Here is a 12975-nt window from a genome sequence, read left to right on the forward strand (position 1 = left end):
ATCTTTTTAACTTTAAATTTTAAATTATAAACCTAAACACTTAAAATTAGTTTTTTTTTTTTATATATTTTTTTCTTTAATTTTAAGAGAACCAGACAAATATGTAGGTAGCTGTCGCTAAGGTTAAATCAATGTTTGTGTTTTTACTAAAGATATGAGACTCGAACCTGCAACCTCTTAATTGAGTATGGAGAGACTATGCCATTTGAGCTATTACTCATTGGCAAATCAATGTTCGTTTACTAAAAAGAAATTGAATGGTTTAAGAAATAAGATGTGATTGATGGCAAGTGTTTTGGTGGTAATTGCAAAGTTTATATCATAAACGCAATTACACAAACGTTTACTCCTCAAATTACTTTTTCTTAACCAAAAAAGAGGCTTACAATCTTCTTTACCCACCATTTTGCTGTCGGTAAATAATCTCTACATGTTGATTGATGCAAATTGAAGATGGAAGGTAATTGTAAATTATAGGATTTGTAGAAAATATCTATTGAATTAGTATACTAATATTTTTGTTTGATTAACTTGAAAATTTTGGGGTGTTTTGACATTTTTTCCTACTAAAATTGAAGGGTCTTGGGAGTCCTTTGGGAACCAAAAAAAAAAATAATAATAATAATAGCAAGTATCTAAAATTATATTTTCTTAAGAAATGGGATCAATAGAGCACAAACAAAATAAATCTAAGCATTTTGATGAAGATAGGAGTTAATATTCGTAATAGTAACTTACTTTGGAATTGTATTGGGAAAAAAAGCCATTTTAAATTCAAACAAAACCTAATTAAAGATACTTTAAAATAAATTAGCCATATATATATATATATACACACACACATACACACATACACACAAAAATCAAAAATTAAAAATTACATAAAATAATATATATGTTTATGCATAAATAAATAATAAATAATTTATTAGTTAAATTTGTTGCATGCAAATAGCATTTTTCATATACGTATAAAGGAAAACAAATTAGGCATCTATGCTATTTTACTTGGAGACTTTTTCAAACTTCATACTATGTTATTGAATTAAACTCTTATTATTATTATTATTATTATATCACAAAAAAAAATAACTAGTTATTAATTAATTAATTAATTAATTCACCAAAAAAATGTTAGGTTCTGGTTATGGAAGTGGGTCATGTTGAAGAATGCAGAGCGCGTGCCACTCCTACTGCGGAAAAAAAAAAGTTTTAAACTTCCATTTTCATTCACGTTCTCAACTCATCACATAAACCTTAACCGGAATCAAAATCCACTCTCTTTTCTCTTCCATTTCATCATCGCTACCATACTGCTACTTCCATTCGCAGTAAGTTCCTCTTTCTCTTTTAATCTTCCCTTTTTTTAAAAAAAAAAAAATCCTTTTTAGTTTTTGGCCATCATATTCGCATCCCCACCAAAAGGGTCACTTGAAGTTGTGATCTTTTTACTTACTGTTGTTATACTCATTCAAATTGAGTTACAAGTTTCTCAATTGATGCTGGCGGAGAAATAAACTAATCTTGGTGCATACGAGGTTGCTCCTTCGCTGATCTCTTACTTTTGAGCTGGTTTTCAATGCTGTTCTTCTGGATCTGAGACCCCTTTTTGGATCTGTTTGTGATGGATGTGGAAAAAGTGTGGTTTTTTTTTTCCCCCTTCTGGTGTGCAATAGAGTTCAAAGGTGTTTTGCATTGTGAAATCTCCTTATGGGGCTCTTTGATTGACTGGAATTTCAGTTCTCTTTGGACTGATACTGGCTGATGTCAATGCAGCCAAAAGTGATCAATGGATTTTATTTCTTTATTTGTTGCTTTTGCTTTTTGATATGCATCATTCACTTAGTACATGGAAGTTACAATTGTAGTTAAGATGGTTTAGTCTTCAAAGTTTCATGAATGAAATTGAATATATTGGTTTCTTGCAGATCTGATGGTAATTTTGAGTAATAAAGTTGCTTTTTTATGGAGTTTTGAATGTTGATCTAAATCAGAATATCATGATAGGCTGAACTGAAGGCCATACTATCTGGATTAGTTTTAAGGATATGGTTTATTTCGGCATTGACTTAGTCTTAGCTCATGCTATTCTTTTGGGAATCATAGGCTGGCTGATATATAAGTATAGTTTTTCTACATGGCATTCATTTATTGGGGTAGTGGCTGAAAGAAAGTCCCTTGAGCAAAAGAACACACTTGAGAGATGAGAAAATGGATGTGTGATAGTAGCTAACACAGTATGGCTGCATTTGGTAAACATCTCAGAAAGAATATAGAAATAGGCTAATCATATTTGTTCTGCGACAAAAGCCGGGGGAATAGGAAGAGAGATGCAGTTTTCCTGTCTATCTTCACCATGGTCTCGGTGTCCATTTTTTGTGGAGACTCTAACCAAACACAACCTAAAGGCGTTGAAAGAATATAAGCTTGGCTGTTTAGTTTTACTTTTAAACCCTAAAATAGCCGATGGTAGTTTTCAAGTCTTGATTGTATCAGATGCATATCATCATTGTAGTTTACAAATGTCAGTTAATCCTGTTATTCCTAGTGCTTGCTTCTCATTCTTATTATCTACATTCAACTTTCCATGAAAATTTGCCTTTCCTCATGACTTGGACAAAGCAAATTGCACAGATGCTAGATGTATCCAGGAATTGTTTGTTTCTAAATTCATAGATGCATAATACTGCCAGCATATCTATTCTTTTGTTTCCCAGCTTATGATTGATGCAATTGCATTGGAATAATTATATTAGGTCTGAGAATATGTTGACCTTCCTTTTTTACCAGGCTTCTTTGTTTGTTAAGTGACTTGACTGGGGCGATGCACATCATTTAGTTTGGATGGTATGTTATGGAGATTAGTTAGAAAAGGCCAGTGATAAAGTTTTTAGATCAGCAAAAACATGGCTCCAACTAGCAAGGCTGAAAAAAAGGCTGCAGCAGATGCAGCTGCATGGATGTTCAATGTTGTCACTTCTGTTGGAGTTATCATTGTAAACAAAGCTTTGATGGCCACTTNCATCATCCGGTTACGTCAACACTATTTTATTCTAATACAATTTGTCTATGCTGCATACAGCTACTACGTTAACAGGTCTGCACTTTGTTACTACAACTTTGATGACGCTCATACTAAGGATAATGGGATATGTCCAGCCCTCTCATTTACCCTTGCCAGAGCTTCTGAAATTTGTTCTATTTGCTAACTTCTCTATTGTCGGAATGAACGTTAGTTTAATGTGGAACTCGGTTGGATTCTATCAAGTGAGTTGGGCTTAGCTTTAGCTAGTGATCCATTAATGCCTTCAGAAGTTATATTTATTTTTTAACCATTGGCAGATTGCTAAGTTGAGTATGATCCCTGTATCCTGCCTATTGGAAGTTGTTTTTGACAAGATTCGGTATTCAAGACACACGAAACTGAGCATATGTGTTGTTCTTTTGGGAGTTGGTGTTTGCACTGTGACTGATGTGAGTGTGAACACAAAAGGATTCATTGCTGCCTTTATAGCAGTGTGGAGCACTTCTTTGCAACAATATGTACGTACCACATTCCTCTTTATGATGTGAACTCTATATTGAATTTTAATGGCATATTTAGCTAAATTGTTGTCTGTTATGTTTCTGTTCCCTTACAAATTCCTTTTTCTTATCATTCTGTTATGGAGATCATTTTCATGTTTCAACCAGCTTTTTACTCCTGTCTTCTATGTATTGGCATGTCGTTATCTGAAGTTTCTTCCTAATATTTTGTGCTTGGTACTCATGGAATTTCAAAATGTACTATGTGCAGTATGTTCATTTTCTTCAACGGAAGTATTCGTTAAGTTCTTTCAACCTATTGGGACACACAGCACCTGCACAGGCTGCATCGCTACTGTTAATAGGACCTATACTAGATTATTGGTTAACAAGCCAACGAGTCGATAAATATGACTACAACACTACTTCTTTGGTAAGTACTTGATAATAAACTAAATATTGAGCCTAAAGCTAAATCATGTTTAATTTTTTTATGAGGAAGTGAGTAAATGAATTTGTAGATTTACATTATGGTATGATATGAAAGGCTTTTGTTTGCGTATGCGTCTCTAGCTCTCTGTAAATGACTTACTGAGACATTGTTCATTCCTTTAGATAGGTAATCGCCTTTTTGGTTACAATCACTTGTGCATAGAAAGTCTAACCAGAAGAGTATGTCATCAACCGAAGCAAAATTTGATTATTAATGGCAAAGCTGAAACACATTTTGGCAAATAAAATTAATTAGGGTGAAAATCGAAGACACTTGTTACTTTCACTATTGTTCTCATGTTGGTTAACATTTTTGTAATGCTTCTCTGGCTTTGTTTCTGGCAGATGTTCATAATTTTGTCATGCACTATTGCTGTTGGTACCAATCTCAGCCAATTCATCTGCATTGGAAGATTCACTGCCGTCTCTTTTCAAGTACTGGGACATATGAAGACAATCCTTGTTCTAATCATGGGATTCTTCTTCTTTGGGAAGGAGGGTCTTAATCTCCAAGTTGTTCTTGGGATGATCATAGCTGTGGTTGGAATGATTTGGTATGGCAACGCGTCATCGAAGCCCGGCGGAAAGGAACGTAGGAGTCACTCCCTTCCTACCAGCAAAACAGAAACAAGATAGTTTGACATCATTCACTAATTTTGGTGTTTTAGTGGTTTCATATTCAAAAGTTGAGCTTACAAAAGATTAGTCGATATTAGGAAAGTATTCTTAATTATTTGAAAGTATAAACTTCATTGGTTCCAATTGCCTCCAACCACATTGTAATTCTTAAATATTTGATTTCTTGTTTTGGATTCCGAGGTATATTGGATGTCTCCTTATAGGTCTTGGTTCTTGGAAAAAGAATTTCATCTTTACCATAATTAGAAGAATATATTTATATTCTTTCATGACAAATCATTTGTAATATGTACTTTGATAGTGTGCATTTTTGAGATTGGTTTTGTGATTCATTTATGAAGAAGCACATGAAGGCATGTGAAGATATCATAAAAGCTTCTTATCTTTGAAGAGCTGGATATGGTTTTGTTTACTCCTCAAAGTTGATGGAAGACTATAAAATTGTGACAAAGGTGTTATTTGGTTACTCATAAAAATACATAGCTTATTTTAGGATAAAAATAAGATATTCATTTTAGGACAAATTTATTCAATTTATTTTTCTCTACTAAAAACTGGGAATAATAAGAGATAAAAACACTATTTTTATCTTGAATTTATTGTCTATGTATTTTTTGTCAACATTTATGCCACACTTAACTTAGGTGAATATGGACATAAGTTAAATGTGATAAAGAAGAATATGCTTAGCAACTAAACACATATGAACAAAATAAAAAATAAGAAAAGTTAGAATAGCACCTATTATTAAGAAAATGATAAAACCTCATCTCAAGAAATTTGGACATGCAAGAATTAAAAAAAAAAAGACCATGCATGAAATGGTAAAAAAAAAAATTTATATATAAACAATTTCACTGTAAGTATAATACATAATATCTCAATAACATCACATAATATCTCAATGACATCGTTTGATCTATGTAGTCAATCCTACCTATTGGGATAAGACTTTGTCGTTATTGTCATCGTCTTGTTTCATTGTTGAATTTTTTATCAACACTCAATACCACCAAATAGAACAAAAGTTTTGGACAATTATATGCAGATATCATTCCATGAAAGTTTAGCCGAAAGGAAAGGGGAATTAAAATAAGGTTCAATCATTTGGAAATCATTTTTTAAGTACCTAAAGAATACATTCAGTTTGTTTCTACATGTAGTCACGATCAAAGGGGATAAAGAAAAAATTTCATATCCAAGATGGTTCCATTTCTTTTCATATGGAAATGGTACATCCAAGTTCTTTTGCAGCAAGATCAAGGAACTCAATAGACAATCCATGTGAAATTCGACTCTGAGCTTCCCATTTCAAGCATTTTTCTATGTCAGCATGCCAGTCAATGACATCTAAGTTGAAGTACTGATTGTGGATGCCATTTTTCCTTGGAGGGTTAGCAGTTGATCTGACTGAGCCGTTGTGCAAGATGTCGCGAAGAACCGACGTGCTCAAAGCGCGGACATGTGCACTTGGATTAGACAGGCATCTGATTGTAGACGGTAAGCGACACTGCATGTGTATGTACAAAGATCTTGGTTAACCAGCAATCCATGCAACTTGAAATTGAGCACATAACAATGCAAAAAAAGCTTTAGAGCCGAAAACTTCGACGAAACTTGATCGCGAAGCAACATGGTTTTGTCTTGTCTAGAACCAGATTTTTCCAATGTTTAAAACCAACACTTGTTCAATATTACCTAATTAGAAGATCCAATGAGAGAGGTAAGTTTGTTTACCTTTAACAGGTTTGAAAGGCCATCAGCCACCACCAATCCGGTGTCTCCTAACTCGAGCACTGGCTGCAATGCTCTAGCTGTTGCTTCCAATAGCTGGCCAGTTTATCAAAAGTTGGAAAGTGAGTTCAAATGACAATGGAAATGCACAAACAGCATATGTTGCAACTTGTTACCTTCAATTGTGGTAATGTGCAATCTTCTCCATCTACCAGCATCCCATCTGTGGCTCGTAGCAGTAAATCCGATGCACTCGCCACAATCACCAAGGATTCTATGCTGTCATGGTTCCTCATGAGTTCCACTATCAACTTTACAATTCGCTGATTAACTCTCCACATCTTCTGACCTTGATCATCATCTTTCGCAATCCACGGCTGCAATTCCCTCTCCGCCTGACAAGAAACAAGTCCAGGGAAGCGAACATACAAATGCAATATTAAAAGGTAACAACAGCAATCTCCATAAATCAAGCTTATTTGGAAATGTAGGCAATAGAATACAAGTTTCACAAGAAGGATGAAATTGGACCTGAAGAACTATTGCTGTAGCCGCTTTCGTTGGAGATGCCGATACAACATTACATAATGCATCAACCACCTACATAACACAAAATCACATAATGGTTAAATGTTAGACATTTTGAGTGGAAATTGGGAATACAATTTAGTCTTATATGTGTAATATATAGTACCTGTCTCCACCCCTGTTGAGCAGAAGTGCTTTCGGCGCAAGGTTGAGTCTCGGGAGATGCAATCAACTTGTGCCATAGTAGTGACACCACAGAGAAACAAAATTGTTGTTCCTCTGCCAACATGGATCTCAGAAAAATTTGTGTACTGCAACTGAATCCTATATGCCTGTCCGTTGTAAGAAAGTTGGCAAGGTCAGAAGCATCTAATGGCAAACTTGCAACACCTTTTCCCAAGGTAGATCCTGATGATTCTTTTTGATATGATGTATTCTCGGATTTTTGTCGAAGTTCTGAAGGAGCTGAATCCATTGAAGAGGATATAGATGTCCTCCGCGGATCAAAGGAGCTACTAGTTTCGCAATGATTTTGCCTCTTAATATCAAGTGAATCTTTACAATTAGGAATATGAACTAAGGTTGCTCCCAATGGCTCTGCCTTGTTAACTATCGACGCGACGGCTTTGCTGTGAATATCTATGAGATTATACAATGATGATGCCCGGGAGTGAATTTCATGGTCCCATTTGCAACGCATCAAAACGGAAAGAGCATGCATGCAGGCTTTTGACCTTCTAAATAGCTCAGAAATATGTGCAGCAACCATTGCCGCCGCAACTATTTCATTGGAGCTGTAACTCCAAGGGGTGCCAACAGAAGATGGCTTCAATGAAAATAAGGCCTCTAGAATTGCTAAAATTCTGTGAGTATGCCGTATGGCCGAATCTATGCCGGTCTGAAACTCATCAGAAGATCCCTGCATTTTCGCCGGCTTGGCTATATCTTGCACATTATTTACAACCGAATTGTCGGCCCCACGTGGAACCAAGGGGAACAACTGAAGCTCACAGGCAAGAGCACAAACTGCAGCCAGAACATAAGAATCAAAAGCCGCCACCGGACCTTGCTTCTTCTTTCTCCTATTCTTTGTTTCTTTCTGACTTTCAGATATTGCTTGTAAATCCTCAATGATTTCCTCAGCTGAATAATTATCTTCACCTCTTGGCTTCTTGCTACCATTGAATTGAGCTTCATGACTAACACAAACTGTTAACACAACAAATAATAGGCGCGAAGAAAGGTCTACCGACGCGCATGATTCCAAGAAAAGCGAATGAACCATAGTCCTTAGTTCAGCCACTGCAAGGTTCTTGGAGGCAGACCCCACACCAAAATGGTACCTACTTTTTCTGTTTTGTTCACCAGTGGACTCCATTGGAAATGTCCTCTGAAGAATAGCTTCAACTGTAGCAACAAATATTTTCATGAGACATGCTTCGGAAGGGCTTCCACGGGGAAGATACTCCAGAACCTTAAGTAGAGGTATGTACAAATTCCATGAGAGTATCGGAGGTTGCAGTGGGGATGCAACCACAATCTCTGGAAGATCAACTGCCGAAGAATTCAAGGGAATAAGGCCATAAGCTGCTTCCCAAATGGTGCAAATTCTCCATTCAACCTCTGGACCATGGGCACAAAGCATTGATGCAATGCCTTGGGCCGTAGCATCAACTGTAGCTTCAGCTGCAAGAGCTTCAATCTGATAAGCAATGCAAATTGAAGATCTTAAGTATGCATAAAGAGTGTATTCTACACTCTATACCGAATGAGAAAAAGAAAAGGAGGTAACTTATGAAGATGAAAACAACCTGCTTTCTGTAGGAAGAAATATATCCGCCCATCGGTTCATGCTGAACTTCCACGCCGTCAACTTGCCGAAGTGGCGGAAAAAGTAATGCAGGCTGTGAAAGTATACGGAAAAGCAAAGCCGCAGCAGCATCAGCAGCTACACCAGCTCTCATGGACATTGCAGTCCCTATGGCGCGCAAGAAATGAAAATGCATCCAATTCCTTGGAAGCTAAGTTACCATTTAAGGAGAGAAAGAACTGGTTAGTTCATTTCACAGCTTTCACATAGTTTTCAATTAGAAGTGGAATTCTATGTGTGTGTGTCAACATTATAGAGCTTACCCTTATTCCAGAAGCAAAATCTTCAGCAGCTCGAAGAAGCTCTACAAGTTGAACAGCCGCATCTAGTGCATCTGGAGCCCATGACGGCGGTGCTTCTAGGAGCCCAAGAAGAAGCCTTTGCGTGGCACTTGGAGTGGCAATGGCATAATATCTACATAATCATAAAAATTTGCTAAGGCAGATGCTTCCATGAACAACAAAAATGACAAGGAAGCTATCAAGTGAAGAATAATAACCTATGAAATAATCGTGCATATGGTTCTAGTGCCGGTAATCCAGCAACAAGATGCTCATCCAAAGCTGTAGTAGGTGGAGGAAGTAGAAGTGCAGGGACAGCAACAGCAGTTAAAGTAGCAGTCTCATAGCGAGCAACTTCATCATCACAAACACTTAATATAACACCGGCACCATTGGCAACCGCCCATCTCGGAGTCGAAGGCATGAGCTGAGGATGCTTCCCGGAACCACGGGAAGAAGCTACAATGAAGAGAAATCACAATTTAGAACAACACTTCTATGAAGTGAGAGATTCCTCTTCATTATAAGTTTCTTTTTTTGTTAGTGAATCAAAATCATAAACAAAGTTTATACTTGTTCAATGCTAACTAATTGGAAATGCAAGACCAAATTCTTAACTGTTATGTCGAATTCTAGATTAGAAATCAAGTGTAACATATAGCATACCACTTGTAGGCGGCTTGAGTTCACCTCCGGCAGCATATTTCCCCATTACACCACTGCACCTGTTAATACATGGCAATGATCCACTGACTTAAGCAAACATTAAATCGAGCCAAGGACAACCAACTTAGTTCAACTATATATGTAAACCAAGAGAAATAGTCACTTTTTTCACCATTATAAAGCCTCTTCCAATCACAAAAGCAATTTTGTATACAGCAAAGTCAATTCAAACACAAACTGGGAGAAGAATAAAAAGAAACCACATATGAATTTGTGCTTAAAATATTATACTTACCATCGGAAATAGTCGCTTCTAATACCTAAAGGCGCAGCCAGCAATATATCAGTTATCCAAGGGGACAAGGGCCTTATAGGTTTCCTCTCTTGCTGTGACAATGTATTATGACCAGTTTCCTTTCCAACAGAATCACTAGTTGATCCATGGCTCCTGCTAGCACCAATTCTTTCCGTTTTGTATATGGGGCGATTATAATGAGTTAAGATACGCAAAATTTCACCACATGCCAGAGCCCATTGTTCTGAGTATTCGTTCTGTAAAATTAAGACAGCAAAAAAGAAACAAAAAGGTTGATGGTGAACATCTTTGCAAATACTGAAGCTGATTGAATAATATAGTAAGAAGCAGTCCGAAGATTCTAAACATAACAGTTTTGTGACATGATTAATTTGCGGCTGCATTGTACAAACCAGAAACTTAGCTTGTGAGTATAAGCCAAGGGATTATACCTCACTTTTTGGGCAGACTAAAGATATGAAAGAAGCAAATGGAGGACTAGTCTTATCATAGACTAGCGTACCATCTATAATACATGAAATAATTGGAAGCACAACCGCATGCCCATGCTCCGGATGATGAAGAACAAGTACAGCTGGATGCACATGTCAAAACATAAACAAGGAATTATTCATGCAAGAAATAATCATCTATTCATTTTAACAATATTGTTGTCATGCCAACCATAATTTTTAAAACCAATGAGTTAAAGGATAAATACCTAAAACATCATCAAAAAGGAGTGTTTCCTTAGACGGATAACGATTGCGGATCAACTGTCAAAGCAATAGAGACCAGTGAGTAATACACACACATCAAAGGTTTATCCATAAATATAGGTAGAAAGTGCATAAATCATACCTCAGCAATATCATCTGGAAATTGTTCCGATGTAAATTGACAGAAATACTCTACATAAGCAGCAATTTGATCCTACGAAAAGCCAGATTAACATGTCAAAAAACTCAAGAAAAGGGAAGAAAAATGATGAGCTATCATAAGCTATAATATTGTTTATATTGTCTTAGACTTAAAATTGTTCACAACTAGATTCTAGAAATAATTTTAGTACTAAATATTCGAGATGAAAGTTGAGCATAAATAGTCCTTACTTCTGAAATATCACTCATTTTAGAAACTTGGTACATTCATAATTCATGTTCCTTGATATAACTTGTATATGGATACATTGAATTGGTAACATATCGAATTTCCAAAGTGACAGATATTTCGAAATGGAGGAGTAATAATTATTAAGATGGTACCTTTCGCTGTTGTTCATCTAAAGGGGGTGGCCAGAACAATGAGGAAAACTGAAGACGATCAATCCACCTTTCACTGGCACCAGCCATTGAAGTAGAAATCTATTCTCAAAGTTTGAAGGTATTCTCTTTCTGCTTCTAGTATCACTAATACAAATTCCAGCCAAAATCGGCTACCAATCAAGAATTAAAATATCGTAATTCAACATCCCCTGTTTACCATGCCAACATATTTTTCCTTTAAGTGTCCATCACTGAGAATTCAGTGCAACATCAATATGATGAGCAAAAAGTAGAATCAAATAAAAACATAATAATTAAAAAAAAAAAACACTTTTTTATGTTTCTTTCAAATTGAATGAGAGATTAAAATAATGAAAAACTAGAGAAAATTCTGAAACAGAGTAATGCCAAACAGAATAGAGCATTAATGAGACCGAAACTTTCAAGGTTTATCATTCAATTTCCTTTGACATCAAACTGTTCATCTAATTTCCATAATTTGGTTAAAAAAATGAAAATCAAATTCAGAGAAAACTAATGCTCAAATATCTTTAAAAAAAATATCAGATTCACACCAGATATTTTTTTCTTTTAAAAAAAAAAAAGCAGTTCAGAAATCAACACAGATACTAAGAACTGAAATGGAAGAAAACCCAAATTATTAAAAAAAAAGTGCAGAAAAGAAATTCAAACTATATACCTGATCACTTCTATGTACTGAACAGGACTGATTTCTTAAGAAACAGAGATTCGAATTCAGCAGGTGGAATTTTGCAGCTGCAAAAATTGGATTTTGGCTTTGATTTCTTGGACCCTTTTATGAAAATATTTCATGGAAGATAAAAAGGGAAATACTTGAGAAGTTGGTAATGGATGGCAGCTTATGGTTTGTGTGAGCGAGGGAGAGAGAATGGAAAACAGAGGCTGTGAGAAGAGAAGATCTTTTAAGAGTTCTTAGAAGCTTAGATTTTGTTGCACACGTGGCAATGATATTTTCCTCATGCCTCATACCCACTGTTTGCCACGTCATCTTTCTCCACAGTGCCATGTATCATCCATCTTCTCTTTTACATGCATGCATGAATTCTTAACATCATCATGTGCCTCCAACATTTTTATTCATCTCTTCTAAAATTATAAAATATTACACGTATTCACATGTTTTCTTATTTAATTCTTTATGATATTTATATAACACTGCAATGTATTTTGTAAAAGTATTAGCACAAGACCTGTGCAATGCATGGATTAAAAATTTCTGTTTTTTTGTTTTGATTTTTTTTTAATCTTTTTGAATTGTTATTTTGTATGTTAGTAAAAATATTTTTGTTGTTTAATTTTTTAACTAAAGATAAAAAATTTATTTATTCTATTACTATTTAAAATATATAAATATTCTTTCTTAATTTTTCATAGTTTACAAAAAAAATTTTAATTAAGACTAAATTTATACTTTTTTTTTTAAATATTCACTTTGAATATTAACATACCATTTTGTTAGAATATAATTAGGATCAACTACTTTTAATTATATTCTAACACGTTTGATGAACACATTTTAAAATTGGCTAAAAAATCCTGATTCATAATATATTGTATCTTGTTTAATTTCATAAATTATGTAATAACAAATATAATTTAAAAGAAGATGGTATTTTATAATATTATTGAAGTATGATG

General features: G+C 35.1%; 2 protein-coding genes and 1 long non-coding RNA gene across 5 annotated transcripts; 2 read left to right on the forward strand and 1 right to left on the reverse strand.

Annotated features, from left to right (window-relative positions):
• LOC110262704 lies at positions 1131–2899 on the forward strand. Its single transcript, XR_002347683.1, has 2 exons — positions 1131–1331; positions 2791–2899. It is a non-coding gene; the product is annotated as an uncharacterized LOC110262704 (long non-coding RNA).
• On the forward strand, positions 3075–5043 carry LOC107644977 (UDP-rhamnose/UDP-galactose transporter 6). The gene is made up of 4 exons (XM_021103375.1): positions 3075–3267; positions 3343–3543; positions 3797–3958; positions 4363–5043. Exons 1-4 carry the CDS (start codon positions 3124–3126, stop codon positions 4651–4653), a joined length of 798 nt encoding a protein of 265 aa, XP_020959034.1. The 5' UTR covers positions 3075–3123; the 3' UTR covers positions 4654–5043.
• Positions 5685–12224, reverse strand: LOC107644978 (protein GIGANTEA). 3 transcript variants are annotated; one of them, XM_016348964.2, is made up of 15 exons: positions 11996–12224; positions 11296–11439; positions 10892–10963; positions 10752–10806; positions 10483–10625; positions 10031–10287; positions 9736–9794; positions 9288–9528; positions 9052–9202; positions 8730–8939; positions 7085–8620; positions 6922–6990; positions 6567–6785; positions 6394–6486; positions 5685–6166 (listed from the first exon to the last, which is right to left on the reverse strand). In XM_016348964.2, the coding sequence occupies exons 2-15, from the start codon at positions 11380–11382 to the stop codon at positions 5876–5878; spliced, it is 3483 nt and encodes a 1160-aa protein (XP_016204450.1). In that variant the 5' UTR covers positions 11383–11439; positions 11996–12224; the 3' UTR covers positions 5685–5875. The 3 variants fall into 3 exon arrangements, with proteins under 3 accessions (XP_016204450.1, XP_016204447.1, XP_016204448.1); XM_016348961.2 differs by having other exon boundaries at positions 11296–11504; positions 11996–12223; XM_016348962.2 differs by having other exon boundaries at positions 11296–11546; positions 11996–12223.

Source organism: Arachis ipaensis, chromosome B05, assembly GCF_000816755.2.
Source record: "Arachis ipaensis cultivar K30076 chromosome B05, Araip1.1, whole genome shotgun sequence".
Taxonomy (NCBI): domain Eukaryota; kingdom Viridiplantae; phylum Streptophyta; class Magnoliopsida; order Fabales; family Fabaceae; genus Arachis; species Arachis ipaensis.

Excerpts from the sequence above, each read along its gene's own strand:
- LOC107644978 (XM_016348964.2), bottom strand. The coding sequence starts at position 11,382 with ATGGCTGGTGCCAGTGAAAGGTGGATTGATCGTCTTCAGTTTTCCTCA. Across the intron at positions 9,795-10,030 it reads AGAAGCGACTATTTCCGATG|GTGCAGTGGTGTAATGGGGA; the intron begins GTAAGTATAATA and ends ATGTATTAACAG. Across the intron at positions 6,167-6,393 it reads GCCTTTCAAACCTGTTAAAG|TGTCGCTTACCGTCTACAAT; the intron begins GTAAACAAACTT and ends ATACACATGCAG.
- LOC107644977 (XM_021103375.1), top strand. The coding sequence starts at position 3,124 with ATGACGCTCATACTAAGGATAATGGGATATGTCCAGCCCTCTCATTTA. Across the intron at positions 3,268-3,342 it reads ACTCGGTTGGATTCTATCAA|ATTGCTAAGTTGAGTATGAT; the intron begins GTGAGTTGGGCT and ends AACCATTGGCAG. Across the intron at positions 3,544-3,796 it reads GCACTTCTTTGCAACAATAT|TATGTTCATTTTCTTCAACG; the intron begins GTACGTACCACA and ends TACTATGTGCAG.